Consider the following 24,156-nt stretch of genomic DNA (forward strand, 5'->3'; position numbering starts at 1 on the left):
CTTTTATTAGATTTTACACAAGTAGTTAGAAAGAAAGTGAAGAGAGCAGCCACATTAGCTTAGAGCTGGGGGAAAAATTGCCTGCGATTCTCCGATTCTCATGCGTGTAAGTCGGTTCGGTGATTAGTAGTAAATCGCCATCACCGGCTGCTTTCAGATGGAGCGACATTTACTACACGGAGCCGTATTTTGCAGAGAAGCTAGCAAAATCGTGTTCATAATCGTGGAAATCGGTTACAATAATGTATGCAATTTTGCCAAGCTTCTCGGTGAAATACAGCTTTGTGTAGTAAATGCTAGTGATGTAGTACTCGAATCCGATTTCTGCTTTCTCGGACTCGTCTCGGACTTGTTCCTTCAAAGACTCGGTCTTGACTCGGTCTCGGATCACAGTGGGAGGAAAAGGACTCATAATTTGAAGGACTCGAATCCTCGAGATCAACAATTTTTTTATGTTCATATAAAACCACACAACACATAACAACAATAATAATAAAATGCAATGTTGACGGGCATTATTTGAAAATGTAGCTTAGTCTGTAGGCCTAACTGATGATTATTAACTGGGGTGATATGAATATGAAAACTCACATGTTTTTATGGACTCGGTCTCGACTCAGACTTGCTTCCTAAAAGACTCGGACTCGACTGTATTTGAAAACTCACTGACTCGGTCTCGACCGTTCAAAGACTCTGTGTTGACTTGGACCCGGCCTAGGCGTTCTCGTCCCCATCACTAGTAAATGCCGCTCCATCTGAAAGCAGGTTTTCATTAGTAGCATGGCGATTTACTACTAATCACCGAACCGGCTTTACTGATGAGATACGCAAGAGAATCGCAGGTGATTTTTTGCCCAGCTCAACATTGGCTCTGTTTATTTTAATAGCAGCCAATAAGAAATGCTTTCTGCCCATGCTATCTCACATGTTGTGCTTGAGTCTAAAGTCACAAGTGATATATTGTCACCAATATGAGACAGACCACAGAAAATCTTTCTGAAACAATTAAAGACTGCAGTGGTTTAACACAATTTGATACATGTTTAACAAAGACGGCCTTAATTTGTGTTATGCTCCATACTAAATTGACATTAGGGTCTATGATCTCTCAGGGCTTATTTGTGGATCATTACAGATTTGAAATAAAGAAACATATCAGAATGATCCCAAGCATGTATAACCTATTTCCTAGGGCCTATTTCTGCATCATATCTGTATACTAACAAACTATAAGAAATGTAAAACACTTAGAAACAGATCCAGCTGGGCTTGGGTGGATTTCTAGATCATTCTCTTTTCACCTTACTCTACTACAAAACAAAACCTCATCTATCCCAAATACCCGAGACACAGGTCTTTGCACCAGAGAGGCCATCTGTCAAAACAATTTAGACGTCACATCACAGCTTGCCACAACTGAATAAGCACTGCAATTGTGCTTATTCAGGCTTAATCTCTATATTCTCAGACAATTACATCAGTATTATTTAAAAACATGATCAAATGATTAAAGTATTTGATTATGTCAGTGTTTTATTCACAGCCTTATATTTGATTCGGCCATGACTCCATTATATAACAACGAAGGATTAAATGGTATCTGTGTTACCTAATTTGCGGCGGTCTCATTCAAATAATTACCTGAAGAACATGACAAATGTCAGTCTGTCCTCTGCTCCTTGTTGGGTTTCATCGGTCACGTCCCAGCAGCATGCACCTTCTGTAATGGGCCAATAAATATGCTTAAAATCAGTACAGAACAACTTAACAACTGATTAGGATTTGTTGGTTTTGGTTGTACAATAGTTAAGGCAGAACAAGATGGTCCTTAGCTGTCACCGGGGCACTAAAGAGGTCATATAAGTACCTCAAAGCTACAAATTGGTACCAAATGTGTATACATATGTGTACCTAAATGGTACATGTTTATGGCCTTTTTAAAAGGTACAGTGCTGCCCCATTGACAGCTTGGGACCATTTTTCAAAGTGTGCACAAAAAAAAAAATGCATTTCACTAAGACAGACAGCTGGTATATTTCCATTATGTTTATCTTACCTTGTCATGCAGTAAACTGTACGTTTGTGTTTTACTCTCATTAGAGTGAGATAAGATGATATTGTATTTCCTGCTAGGAAACACGATATGTCACAGCTGACCACTAAGTGTGCTTCTGTAAAACACCACATCTGTTAACCTCAGCAAAATAATATAGTATAGTACTACACTGTAGTATTTCTAAAGGCAAGGCAACATAATCAAAATAAGTTTTAAGGCAACACACAAACTCTTTTTACGTTAACAAACTAAATTCTAACGAGTTGCACCAATCAGCATAATTATATGTAATTTCCATGACCCAGACTAATGGCTTGCTAAAAATATCATTACCTTTTTCATTACATGCGCATTTATAATCTTAAATAAGGTGTCTGCTCAAAAATGAAATTCATACATTCAGGAATATCTGGCTGCACAAATGTCCTCAGACCAAAAATAGCAGCTGATCAGTGGTTTCCCTGACTACAGCCCCACTGCAAATGGCTTTAAGACATAGAGACAAGCAAAATTGTTTTGTAATGGCTTTGATCTTACAGATAACCTTGACAAAATTAGATGGAGTAGTAATAAAGAGTCTTTCTGATTGTTAGTAAAGTTGATAGAGGATGATCATTTTCTTGCATTGTCTTTCTAATGATACTTGACCTTTTATCCTGTTTACAATGACTTCATAAGGCAGAAGCAACTTAACTTTATAAATTATCTTTAATAATCCCATATATATGTACATATACACCAACATTCAAAAGAACATGCCGTTACATTTTGATTGTACCTTTAATTTGAAACTAAACTCAATGGATCTTCAGATGTCAAGTTTTAAGTTTAATTTAATGAGAACTACTGTCTGACGCAAACCTCATTTCAAATGTTCACTCTTAAAACACATTTTAAAATAGTGCTGTTCAATGATTCTTTTGTCTCCTTAAAAATGTATATAACTTGTATATATGCATTTAGAGATACTGTAAGTGGATCCGCTGTAGCTCTGTCAAAGACTTAACTCTTTGTTTTTGTTTATCAAATATTACAACTAAAATATTTTTTTTTGATTAAACAGACTATCAATCAATCAAGTTTTGATTACAAATAAATGTATGATTAAACGATACGACTGTGTGCAAATATGTGAAACTCCATCACATTTAGAAGAGGGAAGCACTGTGTTCAACATCCTCTCAGCCTTTAAGCTCAAAATAGTCAGCACAGGTTAAATGAGGAAGAAAGGTTGTCTTCACTTCTTGCGAGGGACCTTGTCTCCCAGAGGCACATCATCCATTAGTTTCTGTAGATGTGATGTGTAAAGAATAAGTTAGTAGTTATACAAATATAAGGGGGTTTACAAAAAATCTGAATTTGCCCACCTTTAGCAGTCTTGCAAAGTATGTTCTATCATCTTCTCCTTCCCCACGTGTGATGTCCACATGGTATCTCCTGCAGGCCACATTTAGCTCTTCATGACTGAAGAGGGGGGCGGGGTCAAGAGAATGCCCATTAATGAGGCTAACCAGGTACTCTCGATAATGCTTCCTAAAACACAAAAAGGAAAAATCTTAACTTTGAAAAGTATCTCTTATAATCATTGTTGGGTGTAACTAGATACTAAGTAATTAGTTACTGTAATTTAACTACTTTTTCCTTAAAGTAATGTAAGGGATTACTCTTGTTTTTCCAGTAGTTTAATTACAGTTACTTCTGATGTTATTGATCTAAATACTGGGTATGGACTAGGCTTGCTGTGATAGTCGGTGAAACGGTGATTACCGGTGCTTCAGCCTCTCACCGGTTAGTTCACTTGCCCACCGCGACACCTTCTTTCATCGTCGTTTTGATATTTTCGTGTTATTAAATAATTTAGTTTCGTTAGAGAGAGCAAACACACTAACAACTGAATGTGTCTGCTGCCTGAATTCAGCGGAGCTGAACACGCGTCACATCACAGAGCAGCAGGTGTCAGATTTCATTTATTCCTGTCAGAGTGTGCGAGACGAGCTGACTGACCAGATGATGGCAGAAGCCGCGTGCTTACTCGTTTTTGTTATAATATACATACATGATGTTTAATATAAGCGAAATCGTTTTGTTGTTGTATTTTTCATCAAGAAAAATAATAAACCCATCATTCAAGCAGCGCTTTATGGAGAAGTAGCTGGTTGCTCTGCTTGGGACTGGCGGGTTCTGTGAGAATTACCTGCGCACATTGACTCGAGCACTTAAAGGAATAGTCCATTTTCTTAAAAGAAAAATCCAGATAATTTACTCACCACCCTGTCATCCAAAATGTTGTCTGTCTTTGTTCAGTCGAGAAGAAATTATGTTTTTTGAGGAAAACATTGCAGGATTTTTCTCATTTTAATGGACTTTAATGGACACCAACACTTAACACTTAACTCAACACGTAACAGTTTTTTTCAACGGAGTTTCAAAGGACTATAAACAATCCAAAACGAGGCATAAGGGTATTATTTAGGGAAACGATTTTCATTTTTGACAAGAAAAATAACAAATATACACTTTTAAACCACAATGTCTCCTGACCCCGCCCCCTTGTCGCCTTGTTAATTATCCTATTATTGTTTCATTCATGTCACCTGCACCCTCATCATTTACTCTCCTATTTACTGTCCTTGTGTTTGCTGTCCTGTGCTGGTTAGTTATGTCCCATGTTATGCCATGTTTTCTTTCATATCATGTCAGTTCTTTTGCCCCCTTGCGGGCCTTTTTGTTAAAGTTAATAAAGTTTTGTGTTAAAACTTCTGCATCTAGGTTCTCCGCCTTGTAAATCTTGACACACATATTAATGCCTGATTCTGCAAAACCTTATTCAACTCCCTTAATCCTACCCAATTCCTACAAATAGTTAAACTTAACAACTACTTTACTCAGTATTAATAAGCAGTAATTAGGAGTATAGTGAGGCAAAAGTAGATAATAGTTAGTTAATAGTGAGAATTGGAACTTACAAAGCGTGATTAGAATAACTTATGTACTTTTATATGATTTATTAGAACCGTTTCAAGCCTATCTTTGTATTTTTTACCAAACAGTATTTAGAAATAAGTGCCTCCTTGTCATTTCTGGCTTATAACAAAAAACAGAATAATGCCTTAAAGCTGCTGTGTGACAAAGTGTACAACTAACAAGCCAAAAAACAAAAAAATATGTTATTATAAGCTGTCGACCCCAAAAAACGAGCATTTAAAGACACAAAAATGGATCGCCAATTATGTTTCCCTCCAGTGGGCGTAGTTCTAATAATAGTAGTACTATGAAAAGTTGCCTGTATCCACTTTTGTGTCTTTATACGCTTGTTTTTGGGGTCGACAGCTTAAAAAAAACTGTATTTCTGTTTTTTTTTTGCTTTTTAGCTGTACATCCTGTCACACAGCAGCTTTTGGGCATTATTCTGTTTTTTGTCAAAAATGACAACGAGGCAGCCTCTCGCAATACAAAGTCAATGGAGACCAATGGACTGTTTTGGACTGTTTACAATAAATGTAATTATTGTTGTCTTGATCAATCTCTTCAAAGTGACACAAAAACTGATAACACCAAGTTGACAATCTTATGAGTACAGGAACCATTCAACATATTAACTCACTCGCAGAGGCCAGCCTGTCCTGGCTGAGTCTGAGCTCCACACGCCGAGTCGGTCGGCTGCGGCCCTTCATCCTTCTGTTCGATAACTCCACACACACCTGCGAAAACATTACAATGTTGTGTTCGGGGGAAAGTTGAGTTTTCAAGAAAGATATTTTCAGACAGAAGTGGAACACGGTGTGAAATAAAGCTGTAAGGAGTGGGTGTATGCGTGTGTTTGAGAGCGATTTCACGGTACAAATATAGCCGCAGTCTGAGCGCCAGTAATTGGATGGCAGTTTTAGTGGGAAAACAGTGCTTTGCTTTATGATGTCCGGCTTTTAGACTTTCAAAATGGTAAAAGCAATTTTGTTCCACTGGGCAGTTGAGATAAAGAGTGAAATTGGAAGTAAACTAGACTTTAAGACAGAGGCAGACAAATTCGATTAAGAGACAGACAAAATACAGACAAACAGATTACAAAAGCACTCGGGTAGATAAGATGGACTGAAACAGTCAGAATCTACTAAACAAATAATGCTTTAATGCTCTGAAATAAAGGCATACCAGTCTGTGCTCCAGGAGCAGTGTCAGTGTTGTAGTTCACTCCCTTATTCTACAAGAAAACAACAAGACAATGTGGCGTTCAAACAAGTATCAAAAATAAATCACTTGAGATAAGAAGAGATGTTTCACAAACCAACCCTTGTGTTTTGTGTGTGAATGTGTGGGAGGAAATTTGTGTGTCTGTGTTAAAGCGTCACATCATGTTTGAGCGAGACTTTGTGTGCATGTTGTATTTTCGGCTACAAAATGGGCAAAAAATGTCAGGACCTTTTCATTACATGTTTTTCAATTCCTGCTATTCAAATGGATTCAGAGGTATTGGATGAATTAGGGAATATTATCATTAGTACTAGTCTATGGAAAGGATTCATAAAGATAGGAATACCAAGGTGTCTGTGTGTACCTGCAGTAAGGCCTGAAGCCTGGCAGGCTCCCAGTCTCGGAGGTAGAAGAGGCAGTCTCTGGGGTGATGGGCATGCAGACCTGTCACAGTACACTGGTTCACTGCACACGTCTGCCAGAAAAGGAGGAAGAGAATGAGAAGAAAAGGGATGAACAGGAACAATTGTTTTTACATTCAGCCTAAATGTATCTACTTCTTACTAAATATTACAATCAGTTTAACTCCATATAACATGCACTTAGACCTACAAACGAATGCAAACTATCCTAAAACAAAAAAGAATTGACGTGAGGGGTACTTACAGTGTGAAATGGGTTGTTACACCCACTGCAGAACTGATACCTGCACTGGGAACAGCTGAAGTGCATACAGCCGCCCCTGGCCAGAGCGTACTGGAACCTACAGTTGGGACAAGCTGAAACATAAAAAGACAAAAAAAAAAAACATTAGCTCACATATCAAAACAGACAAAACCAATGAAAGTAGAAAAAACAGAACATTTACAGTAGACAAACTTTAGAGAAACAGAAAGTTTTAATAAAAGTTTATTTGTTAAAAGCCAGCTGCTTCCCCTTACATTCACGTTGTTTGCACTAAAAGTCTTCTTACAAAAAACATGCACAGCGTGCTGATGCAAGTGCTACAGATAAAATGACTGACAGACAAAAATATTGACAAAGACGAAGATGAAATGGCAGACAGAAAACAGAAAAACTGAATCCAGCCGTACGAGACTTGCACCACTATAAACTTGTAAAAACAGTAACTCAGCTCATTCTCATGAGATGTAAATAAATCAGAATAAAAAAGTCTGCAAGTGCAAAACGCTCAACATTATTATTTAATTTTGTTTTCCTGCACCATCGGACCAAACCCAAACAAAACAGACCAAACAAACATGCTGTAAAAGCAAGAAATGTTTACAAAAATGAATTCAGCTCGTGTCCATTTTGGTAGTGAAAGTGGTGGAAGGGTTATTTGATATTTAGTTTCTCTGAGGTGATAGTAGAGCTGTTAGCTATCTGCAGATTTGGATTAGTAGAGCATTAACACGGGTCCGAGAGGCTTCAGTAGCAGATCAAAAAGGAACTCACTGATCCCATTGTCACGCAGGTATCCAGCCAAACCCTGCTTCTGGTACTCGGGGTCGTTCTCTCGCTTCCACAGCTGGAACTGCTCACACGAAAGACCCTTGTGCTGGTCCTCCCACTGCAGACAGACACACGTATTCATACGTATATCTCAATTCTATTTATTTCATTCAATAACAACATTTTAAAAAGTATAGCGTGCATTTTATGCATGAACTAAACACAAAGTATTTTGTAATAAAATTAATACATATTTGAAAGTTTCCATTCATATTATTGATTTTTTCACTTGTCAGCTCCTATCATTTGACCTCTAGGCAATGATGAAATCATAGATCATTTTCTACATGGTTACCGGTTTTTTGCATTGAGCACAGAAGCTTTTCCTGCACTGCAGACAGGTGACCTTGAGTTGATCGCCATCATAGATGAAGCCGTACGAGCACTGTGACAAGATGAGAGAGAGAGAGGCAAACATAAATGTCCCTCAATTGTTGGCGTCATGTAGGAGTAGAGTGGGGTAATGTAAACTGTATCGCCTTTATTTAACAAACTGTGCACAATTTTTTATAAATGTCATCATATATTTAGAAAGGTCCCATCATGTACAGCTGTCTGTGACTGAAAGATGCATATGCATTTTTCTTAAAGGAATACTCAATTTTCTTAAAACAAATCTTGAAAATTTACTCACCCCCATGTCATCCAAAATGTTGATGTCTTTCTTTGTTCAGTCGAGAAGTAAAACATTCCAGGATTTTTCTCAATTTAATAGACATTATTGGACATCATCAGTTTCGGCCTTTCGACGTGCTTATGCATTACGTAAGGTCGCGCTTACGCCTCACATGGTTGGTGCAAGATGAAAATTTGTGGTTTAAAAGTGCATATTTTTTATCATTTGCCGAAAATGACAATGGTTTTGCCAGATAAGACCCTTATGCCTCGGTCGTGATCATTTAGAGCCCTTTGAAGCTGCATTAAAACTGCAATTGTAATCTGCATTTAAACTGTAAAGGGGTGGTTTCCATGACAGACATGGTTTAGATTAATCCAGGACTAGGCCCTAGTTATATTAGGACATTAAAGTATTTTTTTTTTTACAAACAAACCTTACAAAAACAATACTGGTCTGCATCTTGAGACAAAACAATGGCACTGATACATGTTAAGATGTGTCAGTGCAAGTTGTTTTTAAATTAAAGGTATAGCGGAAGATTTTACTGAATTATTTAAAAGAACCGCCCCTTGATATTTTTTTTAAAAATGCACATGCAACACTCTCCCTCCTCCCAAGAGGGAACGCCTGTTAAACGCGTGCACGAGACAGAGAGAGAGAGAGAGCATGCAGGAGCTCAGTTCTTCTCTTCGCTCTGTTTACAAGTTGCTGTCGACATATGTTTACCGTGTCTGTGCGGTTCGTGACTTGTGCCAGGGCTAGCATCGCTAATCATAGCTTACATCAACTTTTACTAGCAGTGATTTTAAATGGATTTCTCCAAATAGCATGACAAAATGTACCTTTCCAGTAGAAACTTCGAGTGGGAAGCCCAACCTGTCCTTTTAGCTCACGCCAGCGTGTGAAATAGTCTCCCATAAACACTCTGGTCTTGATTCTTTATTTATAGTCCTTTCTCTTCTTGTCATACAATTCGTAGACACTTTTTTGTCTTGCGACCCTCAGACATTTTGAAAAAAACACAGTGAGAACGCGACCTTCAATGAATGGTTGAAACCGTAGCACAACACACATACACGTGAAAGTGCGCATGTGCAGAAAGCGAACCTAGAGGCGAGCACATACGACGGTTATACGTCAACATATAATCAGAATGATTGACATCTGGGATGACCAATAACAGTGGTGATCCACCCGGAAAACGAAAATCTTCCGCTATACCTTTAAGGCAGCTCAAACAGGATAAAGCTATGTTTATACTCGCGCTTTGGTCCGTAACGCTAGCCTCCACTGATTGTTGTTGTACTATTTTTTTAACTGTAAGGGGGCGAAGCGAGCAATCAAGTCAAAAACAAACACAAAGAAGAGGATAGAAGAAGTTGTCCGCTGGAACAACCTTGGTGCTTCTAACATCAGAACTTGATATATAAATATGAATATTTTAAAAGAATAAATAGTATATGGATGAATCGCCACGAGTTCAGTCATTTTGGATGTGGAGCCACGCACGCGGTTTACAAAAATTGCCACGCACACCTCCGCATGAAATGGGGTCTCGCACACCCAACGCGCATGACCGCCCACTCCGCATTGACGTCATTTTTGCGGCATGCACCAACGCGCCCGTGCGGACGCGTCAAGTACATAGACTGTAAAAAAAGATGGACGACACGACGTTGCCTCCCTCCATTGTAATGAACTGAAGCCAAAAATGTCCGAACATGGTCGCCGCCATGTTACGTAAAAATGTCAGTTTGGAGCCAAGGCATGCGCAGAAGTAATCGTCCATGGAGCCAGAGGCGGAGCCGCGGTATCAAACTTCCGCCCAAACGCTTGCACGACCAATTCAACCACGCCCCATTTTATAGCATCAAATTACTAGCTAAAATTAAACTTAATCACAAAAATGAACAATTGAACATATATCAGCGTGATAACAACTACTTGAAAGTACAAAAACAATCTTTCGGAAACTTTTATTGGAACTTGGAAGTGTAAATAACTTTTTTATTTAGAGAAGAGTCCTGTTCGTTTGAAGGGAGAGGGCGGGGTTTATGACTTGTACTGCAGCCAGCCACCAGGGGGGGCAATCAAAGAGCAAGCGGCTTCACTTTTCAAGACTTATGAGGCACACCCGGTCGAGTATAAACATAGCTTAAGCCCTGTCTGGGAAACCGATCCAAACTGTTGAGGTCCAATAAAGTCTATTAAATTAAGAAAACTCCTGAAATGTTTTCTTCAAAAAACTTAATTTCTTCTCGACTGAACAAAGACACACATCAACATTTTGAAAGACATAGGGGTGAGTAAATTATCTGGATTTTTTGTATTCTTTTAAGCAAAAAATGTTTTGTATGCAGTGTAGTAGGTACATTTATGTGACCCTGAACCACAAGTCATAAGTAGAATGGATATATTTGTAGCAATAACCAACAATATGGGTCAAAATTATTTCTTTTATACCAAAAATCATTAGGATATTAAGTAAAGATCATGTTCCATGAAGATATTTTGTAAATTTCCTACCATAAATGTCAAAAGTATATTTATCATTAGCAATATGTGTTGCTAAGGAATTAATTTAGACTATTTTAAAGGCGATATCCTTAATATTAAAAATTTTACAGCCTCAGATTCGGCCATATATTGTCCCATATCAGACCATACATCAACGGAGAGCTTATTTATCCAGCTTTCAGACAACATATAAATCTCAATTTCCAAAAATGGACTCTTATGACTGGTTTCACATTTTGTTCATATTGGTGAATAGCCTCCGTGAAGACCATGTAATATTTTTCTCAAAATTACTCATAAATCACTAACTGACAAATCCTGAAAAAATGTGGCATATTTGTTTCCTTCCATTTCTCTATTCCTAAAGAACAACTTTGATAAAAGTGTCACTGCTTATCCCACTCTCCTAATTCCTGCAGCTCCTCACTGTAAGCTGCTTTTAAAATGACACTACAGCTGTGGAGTATGAGAGCAGAAGAAACAGTGAGGAGGTGCAGTGAAATCTAGTGAAGGAGGCGTCACTCACATGGCTGCACCACAAGAACTTTGGGTCCTTGATGAGAGCCTGCTCAGTCAGTTTCTTGTGGAAGAGCTCATACACGTCCTGTTCAAGGCAATCCCTAAGCTGTGCAGTCCAACACAAACACACAAGGAGATAATTTAAGATATCACAGACAGAAGTCTGAAGCACATCTATATGACGCTGTACATCTATATACCAATAGTGCACTGTCCATCTCTTCAATGTCTTGGAGTATTTATTGTACTGTTTATTTTATCGTTTTTTTCAGTACCTGTATGTCCAGAGTAGAGAAGTAGCTGTTAAGGTGCTCAGGGTCATTAATGTCCGGCTCAGTACAGACAGGACAAACCATGTCTCTGATGTGTTTGTCCCTCACTGCTATAGTGAAATGCTGCTTGAAACATCCACAGCACACTGAGCACTGGCAGGATGTCAGAGACTGCATCTGAGATGCAAAACAATGAATTCAGAATCATCTTTTTTGCCAAGTACTGCAGATTTGCATGTACAATGAATTTGCCTTGGTGTGCTGGTGCATGACAATGAGAGTAACAAGTACAATACAATAAAATAAGGACATTTTAGAATAAATATTATAGTATTAAAAAGAGAAAGGGACTTTACTGCAAATTAGTGCAGGATGTATAAAAAGGGCAAAAGCACACAGTGAGGTAGTAGGGTGCATTAAAAAAAAAATAGAAATGTCTAGGGATGCACTGAAATTTCAGGTCACAGAAAATAAAAAGTAGACTTTTAGTTTCAAAGCATCCCTCATTCTTTCTCCCAAAAAAGACAATGTAAAAAATGTTGTGGGGTTCTGTACCTTGCTATGAGGAAAAATAGACAGGCAGATAGGGCATTCTTTGTTAAGCACACGCCGTATGAAATCTCGATCAGGTGACTCGCGAACGGCCTGAACCACATCCTCCAGTGTGTATGAGGCTGCAGGGTCTCGTAGTAAAGACAGAGCCAGCTCACAGCGCCCCCAACTGGGAAGGTCATACACTGCCAGCAACCTACGGCAAACATGCTAAACACAGGCAGACAAAACTTAGGACTTAAGTTAACACAAAGATAATTCATTTGTGAAATGGGGAAAACACATTCTTTCATAAATAACAACTTTGACAGGACATAACTCAAATTTGTGTTTCATGAATAAACGTGTTAGGAAAAAGAAAAATCTATATATAAGACTGACCCTGTTTACACCTGATAAAAGTGAAACGCTTGTTAAGCATACTCAAAATGTGACCTCTGCATTTAACCCATCCTAGTGAGTAGTGAACACACGCAATGCAAGTCGTGAACACACACGCAACCCGAGCAGTGGGCAGCTATCCAAGCGCCGGGGGAGCAATTAGGGTAAGGTGCCTTCCTCAAGGGCACCACAGTGGTAACCGGCCAGCCGTGAGACTCGAACCGGAAACTCTCGAGTTACAAGCATGATTTTCTAACCACTAGGCTACAACTGCCATGGTCGAAGGTTTGACTACCAGATTAGTCAGCCGAAAATACCAAAAACTTATTTTCTGTGTTTCAAAGTGAGAGGTGTGCATGCTTCCTAAATGCAGCAGCATTACAAGTTTCATTTATCATTTAAAATCAAGACATCCTGAACACAATGCAGCATATAAGAAAGACATGGTGGCAAATATGATCCTGGGTACTATGCTAAATGCACAAGCAGGGAGAGCGAGAGACTCCTTATAGATGAGAAGAGGAACGACGAAAAGCGTCAGCAGAATGTAATAAAAACTTCCTAGAACCAGTAAAGTCCTACAATGATAAATGCTTATATTATATGAGAAATACATTTTTTATGAACAAAAACATTTTGTTAAGATAGAAGTGCTTTGTTGAGCGCTTTTCCTCTGTCATCCTCCTGTCAATATCTCTGCATCTCTCTCTCTCCCTCTTGACCCTGACTGACCAAGCACAGGCATTTCCACTGCTGAACATAAGTGAATCTAGAAGTAAAAGCTGTGCATTTGTCTGTGCGCATACATTCACGTAAACTTAAAAATTAGACTATACTGTGGGTTTCAGCATCGTTGCAAGTTTCTTAAGTTGGACTAATGAATATGTAATGCATTTTGTGCAGGAAAATAGATAATCAAATTAATATCCATTTAGCCAGGACTAATTTATGTGGTCGAGTGTAAATGGAACAGTTTAAACAAATCAGCTTTCCGATCAGGGAAGTAACTTGGGGTAAAAAGGCCCTATAATGTCTGCTGGAATGTTAAAACAAATTTTCATTGTTAAATAATACAAAATAAATATAGCAAAAAGAAAATTCTGAAAATGTAACTTATCTAACGGTAAGAAAAATGCCAAAATAGTTAGGAATAAAACATGTTCGGTATTTGGCAGTCAGAACGAATTTGACCGGATTGCTTTGGTGAGATGTATAATTTTATATATATATATATATATATATATATATATACCCATAAAAACCTTTGTGTAGCATATTTACTAACAACCAAAGCAGCTGTATTCTTATATAATATTAGTGCACGTCAATAAATACCCTTAAAGGTGGGGTGCATGATCTCTGAAAGCCCTTCTTTTGATAGACCCGCCCCACACACAGTGTTTCCCATACATTGATTTATTTGTGGTGGCTCACCACAGAATCAGCACTGGCCCCCACAAATAGAATTGTCATGATTCCCATTTACATTTTTATTTCACTATTTAAAACAGCTTAATTCGGCTTAAAATATAATTTGATATATAATACAGATCAAAAACAGATACAGATCAAAGAGTAGAAGTGAAACATATTTCAGGTGCCAACACGAGATCAAATGAAACACGACATGATGACGTCACATATATGCTAATTAGTGGGTGGCGTCATCACCACCACAATCTCTCAAAATCCTGTGGGAAACACTGCACACATATACGCAATCCAGGCAATAATGTTGGTTAGTAGAAACGCCCTTTACCTCTGATTGGCTACAAGTGTGTTTTGGTACTCGACCCGATTCCCTTTTCCAAAGTGTTTTTCAAAAATCATGCACCCCACCTTTAATCTCTCCCACATGCGAACGGACAAGTGTGTCTCTCATCCACTTGTGATCCAATCGTCCAAAACGCATCTTAACTCTTTCCCCGCCATTGACAAGATATCTCGTCAATCTGCAATACCGCTATTATCCACTCATCTCTATCAAAAGTCCGTCACAAAAATGGAATTATCTCAGCTTTTTGCTCAAAATTTGTTTTTTTGATGAAACCTACACATATTTGAGAGGTGATAAAAACAGAACACATGAAGGTAGGATGAAACAGATTTTTTTGTTTGAAAGCAGAGGGTCTGTGCTTTTATTTCATATATTGTATGTTTATATATTTAAAAAGGAGCATTTTCTGGAAGGCATTAAACTTTTGTGAAAATCATGAAAAATGCTGGCGGTGAAAGAGTTAATACCAGGTATAAACAGGGCCTGAGTTGCTTAAACTATGGTTTGCAACTGGTAAGAATGTAGTTTTCTCAGTGCAGAAACATTAAAGTAAAAGGGCAGGCACCTGTTTATCAGGATGGTTGATGTCGATTGCAGGCTCCGGCTCATCGCTCCATATGCGCTGATGAAAGGCCTCCAGTAAAGAGCGCTGCAGCAAGACGAGAGCCCCCCTTACCTCTCCTCCACTTTGCCGCAAAGCTTCTTCACAGCGGGCCACATCATTAAAGCCCAGAAAGCCAAGCTCTTTTACCTAACAAACACGTACACAAACAGACAGTGTTAAATCAAACTATACAAAAGCGTTATCTAGAAATAAAACGCAAAATTTAAACTTTACTTTTGTTAATACTACCAAGCATTATATATAATGCTTAACAGATTCATGTACAATGAAATATAAAGAATTCAAAGCTAAATTTACTTGACAATATTAATTCAACTTTAACACAAACTGTGACATGAAAAAGCTGCATGCATGTGAAATGATCCAGGTTTAATTGAATCTAATGTAAATAGATAACGGGTCATATATTGACAGGATAAAAATTACATTTACAGTTAATGTGCGTGTGTGGCGAGACACAAGAGAAAAAAAACTCACTGAAGATTATTCAACCAATATTGCAGCAAGAAAAATCAGATTTTTATCTTATTAAGTGTTTCCATTTCCTAGTCCCCCTCCCTAGAAACCATCACAGTCTGGGTTATTACAGTATTTTCATATGCCTACACAGACTGTCTTGCACTGTCTTTTCGACTGTCACTTTTTGTACATGGTTGAACACATGCACTTTATTTGTCTAGGAGGTTTACAAAATTTATTTTTTTAGTCCTTGGCTGTGTGCTGATTTATATAGTTCAGTGTCTGTATGTTGTGCACTGCTATGCAGTATATGGTTTTAATGACAATAATACTCCTTGACTTGACCGGCTTTTTAACCCAATACTGTATCCCCTGTACTACAAGCATGTAGCATATTAGTTTTTTGGCCCATAGTGTTTCAGAGATGTTTTTTTAGTATTAGGAATTCACAAATAAATAACAACGAAATTAATATCGTTTTTATAAGCTCTTTGCTTCATTCAACCAATGGATCATTTCATATTGCAATTTAAAAAATGAAAGCACTAATGATAAATATCAAAATTAAGATTTGGCACTCAAATTTCTATCATAAACTTACTTTAGCTCTACGGTTCCTGAGAGCTAATTTTACAGCCTTTTCATTGTCGCCCTCTGCTGCCAGCCAGGCCCGTTTAGCTTCTGCTCTAGACAGAGGCACATCATTGCTCTTTTGTCCATCCTGGCCCTCATTCTCTCCCGAACCGTTTGATACTGCATTGGGATCTTGGTGGCAGGACGCAGCCAATACACAGATCTCATCGAGCACATGAGGCAATTCTGCCTTCAGCCAGTCATACGGTGTTACATTACTGTTCCCTGACACACACATGCTTGTGTAAACCTCCTCTGGGCTGACCCCTTTCTTTTCTCCCTCCTGAGAATAACAAAGACAATGAAGATGTTAGTAAGCTTTTAAGAATGTTTCCAGGCTACAGAAACTGTAAAAGATATTCAACTTACACGAATCAGCTGAATGAGTTTAATCCCTTCCTCCCTCATTAATCTTTGTCTTTTCAAATCAGGGTCCTCGGTGGGCGTCGCTTTGGGTGTGGCTAATACTGGTGTGACGTTCTCCGCAGGTTGAAGTGGGAGAGGTTGAGGAAGTGGGAGGGGTTTAGTAGGTGATGGGGCAGCATCTGATTTTGAAAGATAACACATTTCGCAGCTGGGTGATGGCATATGGTTGACGTACGTACAGAACTGGCAAACCCACTGAAAGAGATAACGAAAAACAATAACAAATTCAATAAAATGGTGTACATCACAAACCATTTCATTTCTTCAATAGTGACAGTTCAGTTTAGTTGGCAGCAAGACTGGGCAAAATCAGACATTGTTTTTGTAATGCTGTTTGCAGCCAGTGGACATTATGCAAACATTACGCACATCAACTCAGCAGTAACAATAGTCCACATAATTCACAGGAGTAACAATAGAGGCCTTTTGCGGATATCTTTTTATAGTACCTAAAACAATTTGTGGGACTACTCGCTTTGGCGTGTTCACACCACAGGAACTGGGGATGATTTTACTTCTGAGTAGTGTTGTACTGGTGTACAACACAAACTTTTCGTGATTAAAGTGTAGGTTTATTGGCCAAACTATACCAACAAAGCAACCAGTTTATACTTACTCTACAAACATGTTAGAAGACATAAAGTTTAACACACCCCCAAACATATTCTTCTCTCATCTTTGATTATAAATAACACTGCAAGTTGTTGTAGATTTAATCTCTTAGGCCTCCTTTTTGCTATTCAAAACCTCCTTGCGTCATTTCAGTCACTAATCTAGTACTACATATATTATCTTTTTGCCGTGAACATTTACATGAAGATGTGGTGACAGTATGCAAGTATTTGCAAATTTGTAAAAAAAAAATGGTAAAATGGTACTGGGGAATATTAACTTTTCGGGTAACACTGCAGTGGCTAATGCTGAATGGTAAAAATGAAACAATACTAATGTTTATAATAATATTACCTCTAAATAAGTCCAAATTTTTAGTTTAAGGTAGTAGTAGATATGAAACATGGAAAGTGGTACCTGGCTGTCCGATAGTCCAGTAGCAGAGGGGGTCGGCCGGGAGGGTGCGACAGGTGGCCGGGTGGCCAGACGAGGACGCTCACACACCTCACACAGTATGCTGCTGCCTGCGTTCACTACTGTGCAGCTTTTACATTGCCATTCTAATTGAAAATTTACAAAACATTAGATATTGACTACAACAATTAATGCACTGATATTCTAATTTATGTCAAGTTTGTAACAGAAATGAGCTAAGACACTAATAAACATTTTAAAGCAATAGTTCACACCAAAAGGAAAATTAGCCTCATCAGTATCAGGGCTATTCCCTGTCTCCTGGACTAGTTGGGAGAGTTGTCTAAATTTTTACATGCCCTGCCAGAATTTTCATAGGCCCCATCACAAAAACGCACAAAAAAAATAGGCCTGATTAATGTAACCTTAAAAAAATTATGACACCAAAAACTACTAGCCTATCTCACATAAATTTCAAATCTTGTTAAAATAAACAGTCAGTAATAATGCATTAAAACAACCATACATTGAAATAAACAGTGGTTCAGGGTTTTCAGGTCAGTTAAACAAGAGCTACTGTACTTTTCAGGTACAGAAGTTGAAAAAAATAATCAAATGTGAAATAATACTGCATAGAATAATCTTTTTAATAATTTTAAAAAGTTAATCAGTCAAGAATAGTGAGTGTTTATTTAATGAATATGCTTTAGCAATGTAAAGATCTTTTTTACCATGCCAATAAAGTCATTTTGAATCTTGAATCTTTTTTTGTCCACACACATAAAACTTTTTAAACAGCGGGTGATTAGCACATTGTAATCTCTTGCGTCTTTTTTGCTGAAATATTTTAAGAGGTAAGGCCTGTTACATGCACATGATAAACTTTGTGACGATGCAGCACTGGCCTGATTGGGTAAGTGAAATTTCTCTCAAATAGACCAAGCATCCTTCATGCTTGCCCAGCATATCCTTATTGTTGAGTATACACCTAGGATGGCTTGAGGGCAAGCAAAATATGGGCTAATTTTCATATTATGGTGAACTATTCCTTTAAAAACATATGTCTTTAAAACAGAAACAAATGCAAAACTCTTTAAAAACCAATGTGAATAGCTGTAATTTTCAGACTGACCAGATATTGTAGAAGGCTGTGATGGTTCCTCTTGCACAGAGGGGGCAGCAGAAGACAGGCGTGGTCGCTCACAGGTCTCACACAAAACATGCTGCATTGTATTAACTGTAGTGCAGTATGAACACTGCCATGTAGACAATGATGAGCTAAAACACAAAAGGCATCTCTTATACATACTGTAGGATACACAATAAATTTAACAGTAGAACATTTTTGTTTAAGCTTTGAGGCTAACCTAAGCCTTTTTGTGGCTTTAGAGGAAGTCACAGGAATTCTGACGTGTGTAGATCGTCCTGAATGGGAATGATACAGCTTGTCACAGTCTGTGCACAGCCGTTGAGTACAGGTTGGACAATGAGCAGAGATCGGAAATAAGCCACATATGCTGCAATTGTCTGTAGAGAAATTACCTGTTAATCAAATGAAATACACACAGACAATAATACAAATTAAATAAAGGATGGTTCACAAAAATCTAAAAATTCACTATTATCGGGAGACCATTTACTTACCTTCAAGTCATTTTACTTCTTGCATAAGAAACAAAAGGAGAAAACTTCTATATATCCTGATATATCTTTCTTTAGACATTTAATATAAGTGAATAATGACTGAGGATGTTTTGCCTCATCTCTTCGTGTTCCACAGAAATGTAATCATACAAAATAAGAGCTAAGCAAATCAAGACAGGCATTTTCATTTTTGGGTGGACTATCTCTACGTCTAAGGAAAACGCTGCGTTATTTGAAATACAGTGGTGGGTGGGTGAATGAGATGTCCTCACCTGTCTGTTTGGAGGGCACTAAAGATGAGAGAGGAAGGGCTGGACTAAATGGAGATTTGGACTGAGAAGGCGTAGACGCAGGCGAGGGACTTTGCTTCTCCCATGGTTTCTCACTAGGAGAGAAGGCAATTGCATCTGTGCTGATTCCATCTTCATCCTGTGCACATATTATATGACAATAAGCAGTTTACATGCCATTTAATTTAAATGCTACCTGGAATATCTGTACTTTATTTAAAAACAAAATGCATTTAAGCCTGTACTAAAAAGTGAACACCACATTTCAAATAACCCCAAATAATAATTGTGCTTGACTACATGGGGTGCTGTACAGAACGATCGGTTTATGACTAGTTTAAATAACTGCAAGAAAGATTTAAAAGCAGCATATTACAGAGCAGTCTGCCTGGAATTGCTCTCTTGTTACTTGAATGCAATATGCCAATTAGTCTGCGAATAAAGTCAAATGCTTCTAATAAAACCACAAACTCATAATTACTCTATCACTGTAACCGGCTGTCATAGCTTCACAGGGCTTACTGCTTTAATATAGACAGGTGTTACTCTCAAAATCTCAATAACAGAAAAAACAACAGTACCTGCACAGTGAGAGAAGGAATAAGCCTTTCGAAGAACTCTGGATGACCGTGGGCACCCTGGAGGAAATAAACAGACTCTCTATGAGCGGCCAGCTGATATGTAATAAACCATGGCTTATGCTTTACAGCCTCAAACCTTAATTAGCATGTCCAGCTCCATTCGGAGGCACATGACCTCAAGAGTCACTGATGCCACCTTCTCAACGTCTGGCTCGTGAACATCATCGGAAAAGCTCAAACCGTCATGCTGCTGATTTGTGTATCCATATAGGTTAAGTACTGCCCTGCCACCCTTAAAAATTATACCAGAATTAATAAAGTTTCAGATGTATGTTTTGTGTGGTTCGATGCAGCTGACTCTCTTAACACACCTGAATCGAATCTACTGTTGTCCTGAAGACAGGGTTGTTGTACTTCACCGTGCGCCAGTACTTTGGCCTGTTGGAGTTGGTAAGATTGGAGCCATACTTCTCCAATATGTTCAGAGCTGTGGAAAGTTTCTGCAGGGATGCGATGGTCTGAAAAGGTTAAGATATTAATGTATGACACAACAGCCTTAACAAGCACAAATTGATTTCACCATCCAAACCCAAAAACAACACGGTGGGTAAAAATGAACTAGGATGGAATTTTATATGCATGCTTATTAGCAGAAATAGATGATAAACTTAAAGGTATTGCGGAGGATTTTCTTTTTCCGGGGTGTATCATAAAGACTATTGGTCCTCATAATTGTCAATTTAGGAGTGTTGCGCATTTGCATTTTTTTTAAAGTGGAGAAGGGGGTTCTTTTCTAAAATTCGAGAAAATCCTCCGCTACACCTTTAAGGTATGCAAATCTGAACCCTGCTGAAAGGGTAAATTCTTGTGAAACATGGCAATTACGCAAGAATGTGCATTTTTATGAGCTTTATGTTGGTCATTGACATGACCAGTAAGACCCTGTACATTTCCTCTATATGTGCAAATGACTTCAACATTGCCCCATTTCCAAGCATGATGAGAAACGCGACATGAACCATGAGTCACACATTTGCAACCATTGTTTCCTGTAATGTTATCATAAACCCTGTGGATTACTTAAGAAAATTTCTCATTAAAAACACAGTTTACAAAAAATTTCCTATAATATACTCACACTCATGCCTTCCCAGATGTGTCCGACTTCCTTTCTTCAGTTAAAAAGTTTTTATTTATATTTGACACTTCACATAACTATGGGAATTATGTTGTAACTAAACAGACTCAAAGAAGTCACAATTTGTCTAGATACTGCAAAATCATACTTTTGTCATTAGGGGTGTAACAGTACACAAAATTCCAGATTCTGCACATATTCAAGGTTTTTTCACAGTTTGGTTCGCTTTTGATACAGTTAGAGAGAAGAAATGCAAATCATAAATTCGTTGCCATTTCTTATTAACACTTGTGAACATCTACAGTTTACGTATATTAAAAACATGGTTACATATTTTAAACGTAATTATGAATAAAATACCTGCTTTGTTTAAAAAAGAAACATAATAAGAGAATGGAAATTACAGAAATTGTAAGCATTTGTGACTACAAAATTCATTTTACAAATTTAAACATGAACCTACAGATTAAAAGCTCTTTAAAAAAATGAGATACATTTCAGCCAATATCCATTTTTGTATTATTATTTTTTATTTATAAAAGCATTTATGTAAATGTCATTGGCAGGAAAGCATTTTCTCTTAATTGACGAGTTAACTCGTCAGTGCAGGGAAAGGGTTAACAGATGTATTGTTATGTCAGTGCTGATGAATATGACAATTATTTTGGACTAAACAAGAATTCAATAAACTGTAGGTAATGCATTTTAATAAAATACTATTTTGCAACCAGCAATGACCCAGTCAACTGTGAGTTTTGAATTACATCGCGCAAGATGGAAGCAGGAGATCTGATATTACTTTATAGATGGTTTTAGCGGCAACAACATAAACAAACAACTTTTGTGGCCCAAATTTAACTCCCACAAATAATAAAGTAGATATTCCGATAACAACAAGCAAAATATAAAAGTAAATTATCATAGCTAAAGCATATCAACTATAAAACTGAACTAATGTTACTGTGTAAAATGAATGTATACAATCTTAGCTACAAATTCTTGAATTCTTGCCTGCCTGACAAAACTCTTCATACAGTGATCCAAGCTCGCTGTCTCCCCCTCGTCTTCAGGAAACAGAATATTTTTATTTTTGATTGAAGATATTTGTTTGAGATGTTTGTTTAGCCAGACCAATAAACAAACAGAGACCAGAAGTTAACTTAGGGCCAGGTGTGTAACTTTGATATTGTGTGTCCTTCAGATGAAACGTCTCTATGCACAAGCATGTGGTATTGCACTGATAATCTGTGCTTATAGTTAGTGTCAATAAGGGTACGATTCTATGTTTAAAGGAGTAAAAAAGTTGCAGTCTTCAATTATGAAAACTTTTATCACTGTGCTTGTGAGACTTATTAATTTTGAGAAACTGTATCTGTAAACTGCGTAGTAGCCGCAGTATGTAGGCTGTCAATCATTGAAGTGGGTGGGACACAGTGCAAGGCTGAACGCTCTTAAAAGGGGAAACACACAAATCAAAACAGAGTGGAAAATGGTCATAAATTACTTAAATTTGTATGTTTTAGGGCTAAACCTTAGTAAGATTATAAGTACACCTAAAAATATTTAAAAGACACATATCATGACCCCTTAGTTTTGTGATTGGTGTCCATTATGTTCGACTGAAGATAGGAAGTCACATACATCTGGGATGACAAAATTACGTTTTCGTGTGGATTAATCCTTTACTCACTTCTTTACGGTTGTTTCCACTACAGTTTTCTGTCAGCATGCTTTCAGCGGCTATGTAGCGATATTTGCTGGAGGGAGGGAAGGGGATGTTGGCCATAGCAACTACCCCTGCCCTGATCTCCTGAGCAGAGCCTGGAGAACACAAACTGCGTTCAGCATTAATCCTCACTTCCTCCAGCTGATCACTTATAGAAGCCATAGCTGAAAGTGAAAGTGATATGAGACAGGTAAAGATCAAAAACACAGGGCCTGGTTTATCCAGTTCAGTGCTTTTCATACTGTAGTAAACAAACTTTGACCCTGTAACTTCAGTCTAGAGTAAAATTTTAGTGGTATCACACAAAGCTGTTTACTGATTTACGCATGTTTGAAGCATACATAGAAACACACGTTGTACGGTTGGTTCACCCACACACACTGCCAACCATACATTTATCATTTTTGTGCTTGAGTATAAAAAAACGATATCTGATGAACATAAAGAGCTGCCACATGATTTAAATGATTTCACACGAGCTAAAGTGCTAGCCTTCCGAGGTGAAAAGTGAAACAATAACAACTCACACCAAGGCAAAACGAAACATTAAAATAAAGGGGCATATTACTAAATAAACGGATGTTTTACATTCATCGTCATTTTGTGTAACCGGCACAGGTTGATAGACGTTTAGGTTACACAAAAATATAACCATTATTTCTTGTTTAACACGTCTAATATTGATTAGTAGTAAGCTAACAAGCTAATGCTGAGGAAATATGGACGAAATATCGCCAAAACTCGTTAGTGTTGGTATAGAGAAACGCCAAAACATTCATATATTAATAGAGTTCAGTAAACTTAATAGTTTGGAGCATTGCAGCAGCTGTCGATTAATATTTTGCTACGTACCGCGTATCAGAGAAGCCCAGTTCCCATTCGTTCACAGGCAAAACCAAAACTGAAACACATGACATCAACGCATAGAGGCGCTGTGAGAACTTACACACAACTTGAATATCACCCAAACAAATGTTTTGAACAAAAAAAAAAGAAGGAGTAGATAAATGTAAGATAAATTAATAAATAAATGACAGGAGGAATTAAAGAAATGTATTCAGCTAGCCATGAGCAGGAAAAATATCTTGATAGAGAGGTCGAGTGTAATGCCAAACAAAGAGCAATATGTAGAATCTAAAGTGTTTATATAAACAGATAAAATGTAAGGTATTAAAAAAACCGACAAAACAAAAATCTAAATTCAGGTCGCAT

General features: G+C 37.7%; 1 protein-coding gene across 3 annotated transcripts; it reads right to left on the reverse strand.

The window, feature by feature from the left end:
- Positions 1–2,745: 2,745 nt before the first annotated feature.
- On the reverse strand, positions 2,746–23,913 carry rnf31 (ring finger protein 31). 3 transcript variants are annotated; one of them, XM_065276399.1, is made up of 23 exons: positions 23,797–23,913; positions 22,909–23,108; positions 20,452–20,598; positions 20,217–20,372; positions 20,081–20,137; positions 19,482–19,638; positions 18,933–19,020; positions 18,698–18,843; positions 17,569–17,711; positions 16,483–16,734; positions 16,082–16,396; positions 14,962–15,147; positions 12,242–12,448; positions 11,690–11,863; positions 11,422–11,520; positions 8,055–8,144; positions 7,703–7,817; positions 6,911–7,023; positions 6,609–6,719; positions 6,206–6,254; positions 5,661–5,757; positions 3,424–3,589; positions 2,746–3,344 (listed from the first exon to the last, which is right to left on the reverse strand). In XM_065276399.1, exons 2-23 carry the CDS (start codon positions 23,104–23,106, stop codon positions 3,294–3,296), a joined length of 3,117 nt encoding a protein of 1,038 aa, XP_065132471.1. In that variant the 5' UTR covers positions 23,107–23,108; positions 23,797–23,913; the 3' UTR covers positions 2,746–3,293. The 3 variants fall into 3 exon arrangements, with proteins under 3 accessions (XP_065132471.1, XP_065132470.1, XP_065132469.1); XM_065276398.1 differs by having other exon boundaries at positions 18,933–19,092; XM_065276397.1 differs by having other exon boundaries at positions 18,933–19,107.
- Between the last annotated feature and the right edge of the window lie 243 nt (positions 23,914–24,156).

Source organism: Paramisgurnus dabryanus, chromosome 6 (assembly GCF_030506205.2).
Source record: "Paramisgurnus dabryanus chromosome 6, PD_genome_1.1, whole genome shotgun sequence".
Classification (NCBI taxonomy): Eukaryota; Metazoa; Chordata; class Actinopteri; order Cypriniformes; family Cobitidae; genus Paramisgurnus; species Paramisgurnus dabryanus.

Excerpts from the sequence above, each read along its gene's own strand:
- rnf31 (XM_065276397.1), bottom strand. The coding sequence starts at position 23,106 with ATGGCTTCTATAAGTGATCAGCTGGAGGAAGTGAGGATTAATGCTGAA. Across the intron at positions 18,844-18,932 it reads AAAGCCACAAAAAGGCTTAG|CTCATCATTGTCTACATGGC; the intron begins GTTAGCCTCAAA and ends TTTGTGTTTTAG. Across the intron at positions 3,590-5,660 it reads GGACAGGCTGGCCTCTGCGA|GAAGCATTATCGAGAGTACC; the intron begins GTGAGTTAATAT and ends TTTGTGTTTTAG.